The sequence below is a fragment of the Sprattus sprattus genome, assembly GCF_963457725.1.
Source record: "Sprattus sprattus genome assembly, chromosome: 14".
Lineage (NCBI taxonomy): Eukaryota > Metazoa > Chordata > Actinopteri > Clupeiformes > Clupeidae > Sprattus > Sprattus sprattus.
The window spans coordinates 23400822-23411428 of NC_137912.1; the positions used below are offsets into that span (position 1 = coordinate 23400822).

Here is a 10607-nt window from a genome sequence, read left to right on the forward strand (position 1 = left end):
TCTTCCCTAAATGCCAGACTTCCAATGTCATGCCCATGATCAAATTATCCTTTTTTCCTACTTTGGACTACTTACCCGTAAGCTATGCTGCTATGCAATCCACACTTACCCCTGGCATTTGCCATGGAAACAATTGCATGATGGAATCTAATATGTGTACGTGTACGTGTGTGTGTGAGTGTGTGTGTGTGTATGTGAGGAAGGGATGAATTGTATGGCTGAGAAGGAGTGTGCTGACTTTTAGAGCCAGGGGTGGGGGGGGTTTGTTAATACACCCGTCACAATCCCCTAATGCTCTTTTGCGGGGCATCTAAGTAATTAGGCTGAAGCAAGGGGGCCCTTTCTATACAGAGTTTACTGGGTAAAGCTGACCACCAACCTCAGCCTCCTAATGTATGTATGGACTTGTGAGCTTGTGGAAGGATTGATGTCTTAACTCGGTGAGAGGTGAGGTTTGCTGGCCTTAGAAGAGAGAGAGAAAGAGAGAGGTGGAGGGTCTTAGAGGTTAGTGAGAGAAAGACACAGATAGAGTGAGAGAGAGAGAGCGAGAGAGAGAGAGAGAGAGAGAGAGAGAGAGAGAGAGAAGGAAAGAGAGATGGGGTGTGTTAGAGAGAGAAGGGGAAATTCTTTGTCAGGGTCAAAGGTGACATTTGCTGACCTCTAGTAGTTCTCATGGACATGATTTACTGTTTTGTGGCTAAACCAAGTCCATACCAGTTCAACTCTATCCTGCTGAAAGAAACCTTATGGTGGAGGTCAGTGTGTCAGCTTGGCCTTGCATGTCTACAGGGTATCCTAAACTGGCAAGCCTCAGCTGCTGTGACCCCTCAGACATTAACATGTACTTGTAGATGGTATGTGGCAAATACATCATACGATACATTTGCTGATGTAACTGTAAACCCAGTTTTTACATTTCTGTTGGATTTCTAATCTGGAGCACAAAACTATACAGGTGTGTTTACATCTCCTTCACCTGACCATGGATCAGCAAAACATCAGAACTTTGCAGATGTAATAGAATCTAGCTATCTGCTAATGGACCTTAAAGAGGGAAACAAATCTGCAAAATGCCGCTTTAAACAATCCAGTTTACGTTATCCAGTATACAAAGCGTTATCACCTGAGAACACCGGGGAAGCCATTATCTGGATTATAATAATGACAGAACTCTGAAGGCATGATAAATAAATAGTGCCTCCCAATATAATTGTAAAAGTCATGTGTATTTGTTTACATGTCCAGGCCCTCAAAAAAACTGCAACATATACACATAAAAAAAGCATCTACAGAAAAGTATCGGAACGCAGAAGTCACAATAGTCAACTATTATCCTTCAGATACATGTTATCATTATGGCATAGAAGCTTTTGTTTTCACAAGAGAGGCCCCTGAATGCACCTTTAAAGAGTGCTAACAGGGACACTTTTAGGCTGTGCGAATCGACCTTTGGTCTCCAACATTATGGGATGGCCAGATTGGCTCTCTTAACCTTTCACCCTTGAGCCAGCAGGGCCACAAGGAAGTGTTGTCAATTCCAAATACAGAGACCGAAGCAGAAACAGTTGGAAGTGGACTGAGGAAAAAAGAACAAAAAAAAGAGACTTTGGGCATGTGTGTGTGTGTGTGTGTGTGTGTGTGTGTGTGTGTGTGTGTGTGTGTGTCAGTGTGTCAGTGTGTGTGTGTGTGTGTGTGTGTGTGTGTGTGTGTGTGTGTGTGTGTGTGTGTGTGTCTGTGTGTGTGTGTGTGTGTGTGTGTGTGTGTGTGTGTGTGTGTGTCAGTGTGTGTCAGTGTGTGTGTGTGTGTGTGTGTGTGTTTGTGTCAGTGTGTGTGTGTGTGTGTGTGTCAGTGTGTGTGTGATGTTACATAAGTCACAGCGTAAGCCGCTCACAACATGTACCTTGCATTCCCAGCATGCTTTGTAAGCTGTTTGAAGGCTGATCTCTGCCTGTGCTGAAACCTTGGAGAAAAGCAGCACGCTGCTGAATCAACACTAGAAAGTGTCCCCCAACTGTCCTGTTTGTTTGTCTTTTTCCGCCATGTTGCACAGGGCGAATGACCTATAAACCATCTGCAATCCCGTTCAAAAAATGATAAGTTCCACTTCACGATGCAATAACAGGCTCAAGTGCAGTAAATGTAAATTCTAGATCTGTACTGTATAATTCTGCAACAGTTGAAGGAAAAAACGTACTCCCTAGAGTCCAATATTATCCAAAAAGGACAATAAGGACAGTGTCACCTGAGAATGAAATTAGCAGTAACAAATAAATAAAAATCACGTGTATATTTTTGTGTATTTTCTTCTAGTCGCTACCCTGAAGCCAAAGTCATCAACTTCGGCACCTGGTTCATCTTCAGCTTACCCATTGCCATTATCATGCTGATACTGACCTGGCTCTGGCTCCACATCCTGTTCCTGGGCTGCAAGTAAGACAGCCTGCTGACTAATCACAGTGTGCTGATATTGGTTTGCTTAGCTGATTATCTGGGTTGGAATTTGCTAATGGTGCCTCGTGCTGAGCTGATCAGCTAGATTTGAATTTGAAGTTTGATTTGTTTACTAATGATGGTCCAGTGATAACTGTTTGACTGATTGATTGAACTGTTTGACTGATTGATTGGCTAGGTCCTCCTGAAAAAGGATGACTGTGCTTTGTGTTGATTGGAAAAATGTCACATTTCAAAGATGTGAACAGGGTTTCACTTCTTTAGTTGAATCTTCTGGAGAAACGTTTTTCATTTAGATCATTTTCCATTATATTTAACGCCTTTACATTACATATACATTAAACATACACTTGTCCTTGCAGTTTCAGGGAGACCTGTTCCCTCAGCAAGAAACGCAAGACCCGAAGGGAGATCATCTCCGAGAGACGCATCCATGAGGAGTACCAGAAGCTCGGTCCCATCAGGTAAACTGCAACACATCAAACACCTGCCCCGAGCCACAGTCCCCACTGTGTTCCTCACTGCTGTGAACTACCATGAAACGCATTAGGCTACTTAGCTACAGTCGCCATGCAAATTCAAAGTCACATCAGGTACCTTTAAGTACCTTTAAGTTATGCCAAGGGTGTGAGTGGGGCCATGTTGTACTGTATGTATTCCCCTTAGTAACTCCTTTGTGTCTTTTCTCTTCCTGTAGCTACCCTGAGGTGGTGACGGCGGTGTTCTTTGTGCTTATGACTCTGCTGTGGTTCACAAGAGAGCCAGGATTCGTGTCTGGATGGACCTCTCTGTTTGAGAAGTACGTAAGACCTACTATGTCCCTGGTCATATTTCTAGCAACATATCTTCATACATACATACGTACATATTTTTTCTTTCAAATTCAGAGTTGTGTACTTTTAATTGTTCAACCATTTACATCCATTAGAATATTCTTCCTGTCACGCTTAATGTATATAATGACATTGCTGCTAATATATCTATCATGAAACTATTTATTTCCCTTCCGGCCACTACCCTGTTTAAGTACCTCACATCTAATTCTATGATCTATGTCTGTGTTTTTGTGCGTTTGTGTGTGTGTGTGTTTATATGTGTGTGTGTGTGTGTTTATATGTGTGTGTGTGTGTGTGTGTTCTCACAGGAAAGGCTATCGGACTGATGCCACGGTCTCCGTGCTGCTCGGGTTTCTCCTCTTCCTTATTCCGGCTCGGGCGCCCTGGCAGTCAGCATCAAAAAGCAAGGTCAAAGGTCAGTATTCCCATCAGCCTCATCCGTATCCGTTTCCATATCCCTCATCCGTGCCCTCCTACCCTTATTCACGCACAATGTTTGAATTGCTTCCTTGGGCATGAGTTCACTCACTTGGGACATGGAAGGTGCTAATGAACTACACACATCGTGGGGAACATGCTGAAAAGAACTGCATGTTCGAAATTAATTGTTTCATGGTTGTCTTCATTTGAATGACTCAACCAACCTTGGCTTTTTTCCATTTCTCATCCATCATACATTTCCTGTGAGGCACTTTCTTGATGAGGATGAAGATGGTGATGGTAGTGATGTTGATGATAACTACTACTAGCAGTAGGTTTAAATGGAGTAGTTTTGCATTGCCCTTTGGTAGTTCTACTGCTGCTAGAGCAAGATGCTAACATTATCTAGGTCATGGTTTACTCATTGGGAGTTATTGAACTGATAAGAAAATACACCTAACTCTACCTCTGTTATACACACACACACACACACACACACACACACACACACACACACACACACACAAACACACAAACACTAATACAGCTGCGGAAAAAATTAAGAGACCACTTCAAAATTATCAGTTTCTCTGGTTTTACTATTTATTGGTATGTGTTAAAGTAAAATGTACTTTTTGGTTTTATTCTATAACCTACTGGCAACATTCCTACCAAATTTCAAATAAAAATATTGTCATTTAGATCATTTATTTGCAGAAAAATGACAATTGGTCAAAATAGCAAAAAAGATGCAGTGTCTTCAGATCTCGAGTAATGCAAAGAAAACAAGCTCATATTCATTTTTAAACTACACAATACTAATGCTTACACTTAGGAAGAGTTCAGAAATCAATATTTGGTGGAATAACCTTGATTTAAAATCACAACTTTCATGTGTCTTGGCATGCTCTCCACCAGTCTTTCACATTGCCGTTGGGTGACTTTATGCTACTCCTGGCGCAAGAATTCAAGCAGCTCGGCTTCTTTTCATGGCTTGTGACCATCCATCTTCCTCTTGATCACATTTCAGAGGTTTTTTATGGGATTCAGGTCTCGAAATTGGGCTGGCCATGACAGGGTCCTGATCTGGTGGTACTCCATCCACACCTTTACTGGCCTGGCTGTGTGGCATGGAGTATTGCACTGCTGGAAAAAACATTTCTCAGAGTTGGGGAACATTGTCAGAGCTAAAGGAAGCAAGTTTTTCTTCCGGGACAACGTTGTACTTTGCCTGGCTGAGGTTTGTAAAAGACCATAAGGATTGAAAAAAGCGGACTGGAGGGTCTTCTAGTTCGTCTTCTCTGATGAGTCCAATTTTCAGCTTTGCCCTACACATGGTCGTCTGATGGTTAGACGGAGACCTGGAGAGGCCTACAAGCCAGAGAGTCTTGCACCTACTGTGAAATCGGACTCATCAGAGATGACGAACTTAGAAGAACCTCCAGTCCGCTTTTTCAATCCTTATGGTCTTTTACAAACCTCAGCCAGGCAAAGTACAACGTTGTCCCGGAAGAAAAACTTGCTTCCTTTTGCTCTGACAATGTTCCCCAACTCTGAGAAGTGTTTTTTCCAGCAGGGCAATGCTCCATGCCACACAGCCAGGCCAGTAAAGGTGTGGATGGAGTACCACCAGATCAGGACCCTGTCATGGCCAGCCCAATTTCGAGACCTGAATCCCATAAAAAACCTCTGAAATGTGATCAAGAGGAAGATGGATGGTCACAAGCCATGAAAAGAAGCCGAGCTGCTTGAATTCTTGCGCCAGGAGTAGCATAAAGTCACCCAACGGCAATGTGAAAGACTGGTGGAGAGCATGCCAAGACACATGAAAGTTGTGATTTTAAATCAAGGTTATTCCACCAAATATTGATTTCTGAACTCTTCCTAAGTGTAAGCATTAGTATTGTGTAGTTTAAAAATGAATATGAGCTTGTTTTCTTTGCATTATTCAAGATCTGAAGACACTGCATCATTTTTGCTATTTTGACCAATTGTCATTTTTCTGCAAATAAATGATCTAAATGACAATATTTTTATTTGAAATTTGGTAGGAATGTTGCCAGTAGGTTATAGAATAAAACAAAAATGTACATTTTACTTTAACACATACCAATAAATAGTAAAACCAGAGAAACTGATAATTTTGAAGTGGTCTCTTAATTTTTTCCGCGGCTGTATATATATATACTGTATATATATAGATATATATTTATTATGCCTGTCTCTGTGTATTCTCCAGAACCTTCTGACGATGAATATGATGATGAGGAGGAGGAGGAGGAGGACCCAATGGCTCCCATGATCACGTGGAAGGACTTCCAGAGACTCATGCCGTGGGAGATCGTCATTCTGGTCGGGGGAGGATACGCCTTGGCTGCAGGGTGCAAGGTAACCTCCATACATACAAAAGAATACTAAACCAGCCTGTTCATGGGTTCCCTTTGTGGAATCATATCAAGACTTATCTTTTAGGATATTAAGACAAGGGATTTTCTTCCCAGACCAAATACATCAATAAACATATTGTAAAGCTTTCTGAATCCAGGTGCTGATCGGAATTATGTAACTTCAGTCATTTTCTGTCTGTACCTGCAGATGTCAGGGCGGTCCTTGCTAATGTCTCTGTTTCCTGACTCTACCCACAGGTGTCAGGGCTGTCCATGTGGATCGGTCGTCAGCTGGAGCCCATGAGTGGTCTTCCCCCCTGGGCCGTCACACTCCTGGCCTGCATGCTTGTGTCTGCAGTCACCGAGTTCGCCAGCAACCCTGCCACCCTCACCGTCTTCCTGCCTATCCTCTCTGCTCTGGTGAGTCCTTCACAAGCATGGCATTTACATACACTACACTCTTTGTGCCAGGCTTGTACCACAGCTCTCACAGCACAACATCGCCAACTATGTTGCCAAAAGAAACCGGTACCTTGCTAGTTTTGGACAAAACCTCTGCTTCTTTAAGAGTTGTAGTATAATCCTTCTCCCTCTGTGTCCTTCTCTTCCACCTCCAGTCCGAGACCCTGCAGATAAACCCCCTGCAAACGCTGATCCCGTCCACCATGTGTGTGTCCTTTGGAGTCATGCTGCCAGTGGGGAACCCGCCAAACGCCATCGTGTTCAGTTATGGGCACGTGCAGATCCGAGACATGGTGAGTAACGACCTGGTTGTCTGGGCGACAGTGCTTCAGTGGTGGACAAGTACGTCAGTAGAGTAGTCGTTTAGCAATCGGCAGGTTGTTAGTTGGGTCACGACTCCTCCTGACCATGCATCGTAGTGTCCTTGAGCACAAACTTGACACTGAACGCTCCGGATGGGCAGGTATCAAAGTATCAAAGAAGTAGTTTTTTGCCTTTAATGTAGTTATGACCAACACTTACGAACAGGGGTGACTGACTCCCTGTTTGGGTTTGGGTCGCTTTTTAACCACTTATCTGTTTCTCCTCTTCTGTTCAGGTGAAAGCTGGTTTTGGGGTGAATTTGATTGGCATCCTGGTGGTCATGCTGGCCATCATGACCTGGGGGGTCCCCCTCTTTCAGCTCAACGAGTTTCCCCAGTGGGCCGTCATGAGAAACACCACCGGAGGCTTGTAGCTACCAGGGGGAGCCAGTCAAGGGAGAGGGTAGGACAGAGTCGCATGTTTCCATAGTAAAAGGACATGGATCTGGGACACGTGAATGCAGAGAGGGAGATGTTTCTCTCTCTCTCTCTCTCTCTCTCTCTCTCTCCTCAACTACAGAAATGACACTGTACAGGACAAAACGAATCTATTCTTCTTGTTTAATGACTGCCTGTTTGTCAAGAGGAACACAGCGACATTTCACTTGTAACAAAAGTGTGTGGGAGGATCTTAGGAGCCACCTCAGTTCTGTCACTTCCTGATCATCACTTGTGCTTCAGAGGTCTTTATCTTTACATAAGGTGACACATTATTTTGTCCCTCAGCATATAGGGCATTACAAACCCATTAAACTACTGTTTCGCATGTATGGCGGCCTAGTCTTAACGGCACATCGTTATGCTGAAGAGGTGTCGCTTGGCCTCGCTCTCATGTTCTGGAAGGCCAACATGATACTGCTTGACAAAATGAGTCCCAGAAAAGCAGGGGCCCCAGAATGGTATCCATTGCCTGTATTCTAAACATGTTTTTTTATTCACCAGTTGAAAGTAACATATTGTTTTTAAATTGATGTTTCCATGAGTAGATAGACAACATTATCACTGTCACTTTTGAGCAGTTATTGTTTTTACTTAGGGCTTCATACAGGGGCAGAGGTAATTCAGTTTGATTGGTAGTCTGCAATAAGCCACTAAATCAAAGGAACACGTTGTCACCCAGGTGACGATGATGGGAAGAGAGCAACCTTGCTGTTGTGTTTAACATGTATACAGTGTGTATAAAATATGCATACTTTATATTTGTGTACATTTCTTGTAATTCTTGTTGGGGTGGTTTTGTACATTATCAACATGTACCAGGTGAGCGACTAACTAATCTTTCATGGGTATGATAATTTATTTAGAGATGCACAGTTTTTCATACCTTAAAAGCGACGACTAGAAATCTTTGTAAATACATGAGAGATATAAAATGTCAATGTGATGTACAACTATGTGCCAAACTCATATTGGTGAAATCACACAAGAAAGAACCATTTCTCCTTCTGTGATGTGACAGGAGTTCTACTCCTGAAGAACACGCATATACTGCTTTTTACTCTCCACCCAAGTTTCAGATCAACTGTAATAAAACACTCTGGCTCAAGATGGTTTCCCTCTTATTTTTTCATTCAAATGTTTCATTCAAAACTACTTCACACATGTATTTATCAATGGTGTCAACTGCAGGTGTTTTCATCTTCAGATGAATAACATGAACACGATGCTCAGGCAAACACACACACTCCAAGTCACTCAGCAGCAGCTCTCTTCGATACATTGAGAGAAAAACAGTATGTGATATCAAATCAAATATATTATTATTCTAAAACAGAGATGAAACGTGAGCCTGCCATCGCTCTCAGGGCACACAGTGATCTATCGGCTGCCATTATGGTTCTGTTCATGGAGTTGCAGTTGCTCATACCCAACTGAGATTGAGAGTGCAGTCCATGTAGCTGTGTTCTCAACACAGTGCTCCATTCTGTGTCAAGCAGTCCAACTGAAGAAGCTATGAGCTGGGGGCCCCCTCTGCAGGCTCAAAGCCTTCTGTCTGAAGCTTTTCCTTGTACTTCAGGAAGTCCCGCCTCTTTGCGAAGTATTTCACCTGCCAATGACGCATAAAACAGTACAATTCTATAATAAATATATAATAATTTATAGAATTCTATAATAAATATATAATAAATATAATAATTTTCTTCTCAAAGAAAGAGTTGTCTGTCATGTGTGTTAAGGTCAAGATTAAGATTTCTTTATTTATCGTTCCTCATTGCTCATATCGAAATTACATTTTAGTTTGGTCCCAGCCGCACGCACCCACACATATTGACACAAACTAACTGATGTACTAGATATTGAAATAATATACAAAAAGACAGAACAAATAGTGGCAGTTTTGCATGATTGGCATGAACAGGCATAAAACAAGTGTGGGACAAAACTACAACTCCTTGACATGTTCATCTATTCTCATCAAGTTGACACGTCTTGCACACACAGATAACTAGGTTTATATGCTCAGTAAAATTAATATAATCCTTCCTATCCTACAAGTATTGAACTTGAGCTTTTAGCATGTCGACCTCTAGTGGTCCAGATGACAACGAAGAAGCTATGTTACCTTAGATAACCTTCATTACATGACGTCTTGGATTCCGCTCACTATTTGATGCATGATTATAACACAACGACCTCGTGCTCGTGTCACCACACTCGTTTATCGTGATAAAACAAAACTGTTAAATTGCTACCTCCGTTTGCCCACGTCCACGGCAAACCCGTCAGCTAGATACTGTGCAGTTCAGACCATCGTACGGAAACATGCTAGTTAGTCATATAATGTTAGCTAAGACAGTAGCTGCACTGAAGGGGTTGTTCGTCGTGAAACCTACCCACTGTGCTGGGCACTGCTTCTCGAACTCCTCATGGAACTTTTTGCACGTCTCTGTGTTGTCCTGATTAACGTCGAGACATTTCCACAGTTCATCTCGTGCCCCCCAACATGTACGCCTCTCCTCTCTCGTAGGAGCTGACATTTCTGTGGCTCTTTCAGAAGCTAGCAAACGTCAGCTGCACGAGATGGAGAAAAACAAGGTCTCAGCGTTACGTTAGCCAATTAAAACATTGACACTGGCAGATAGTCGTTATCACAAATTCGCCTCTTCCTACTGTTTACTGCCATCTCAGTGACCTTTAATGGTTAGCCAACATTAGCATTCAGATGGGCAACCTTAGCTAACGTTAACTGGTAAGCCAAGCTAGTTTGCAACTTGTTAGCTGATAAGGTGAGCTGGACGACAGTACAAAAATCCCGGACACGTACCAGCGGAATGTTGTGCAATAGAAAACAAATCAGAAAAGCTCTTGACGTTTTGACGGCAAACCATCTAATGTAACTGTAGTACAACGACAGCTAAGTAGAAAGCTCTTTCAAACATTCACAACCTGGGGATACATGCTTGTTGACAAAAGTATTACTTCCGGTATTTTGAGTCATAGCTGTATTCCAAAATAAAGGTTTACTTACTGCCTTAGAGAGTCTATATGTCACTACAAAGACCAGTATTTAAAAGACGAATCACTCTTGCAACCTTCAAAAATCCCAATTTAGAGTCATTGATAAGCCACTACCGTAGTTATGTTTCTTTGCTTCTTTGCTTTTGCGTAGTTATGTCTTTTACTTCACTTTGCAGCACGTCACACAATTCAACACTAGATGGAGCTAAATTTCTGATTATGAAGAGTTG

The 10607-nt window shown here is 42.4% G+C and overlaps 2 protein-coding genes across 2 annotated transcripts in view; one reads left to right on the top strand and one right to left on the bottom strand.

The window, feature by feature from the left end:
- The window catches only part of slc13a4 (solute carrier family 13 member 4), a gene marked incomplete at its 3' end in the record, with an annotated part of 18020 nt that extends 10728 nt beyond the window's left edge, over positions 1 to 7292 (top strand). The window contains exons 9-16 of the mRNA XM_080851487.1: positions 2311 to 2430; positions 2814 to 2915; positions 3149 to 3250; positions 3596 to 3702; positions 5947 to 6095; positions 6353 to 6514; positions 6712 to 6849; positions 7155 to 7292. Coding sequence (XP_080707613.1) covers positions 2311 to 2430; positions 2814 to 2915; positions 3149 to 3250; positions 3596 to 3702; positions 5947 to 6095; positions 6353 to 6514; positions 6712 to 6849; positions 7155 to 7292 — 1018 coding nt within the window. The remainder of the gene's footprint in view (positions 1 to 2310; positions 2431 to 2813; positions 2916 to 3148; positions 3251 to 3595; positions 3703 to 5946; positions 6096 to 6352; positions 6515 to 6711; positions 6850 to 7154) is intronic.
- A 1174-nt stretch (positions 7293 to 8466) lies between these two features.
- coa6 (cytochrome c oxidase assembly factor 6) lies at positions 8467 to 10325 on the bottom strand. Its single transcript, XM_080851469.1, has 3 exons — positions 10184 to 10325; positions 9753 to 9930; positions 8467 to 8965 (listed from the first exon to the last, which is right to left on the bottom strand). The coding sequence occupies exons 2-3, from the start codon at positions 9894 to 9896 to the stop codon at positions 8870 to 8872; spliced, it is 240 nt and encodes a 79-aa protein (XP_080707595.1). The 5' UTR covers positions 9897 to 9930; positions 10184 to 10325; the 3' UTR covers positions 8467 to 8869.
- Between the last annotated feature and the right edge of the window lie 282 nt (positions 10326 to 10607).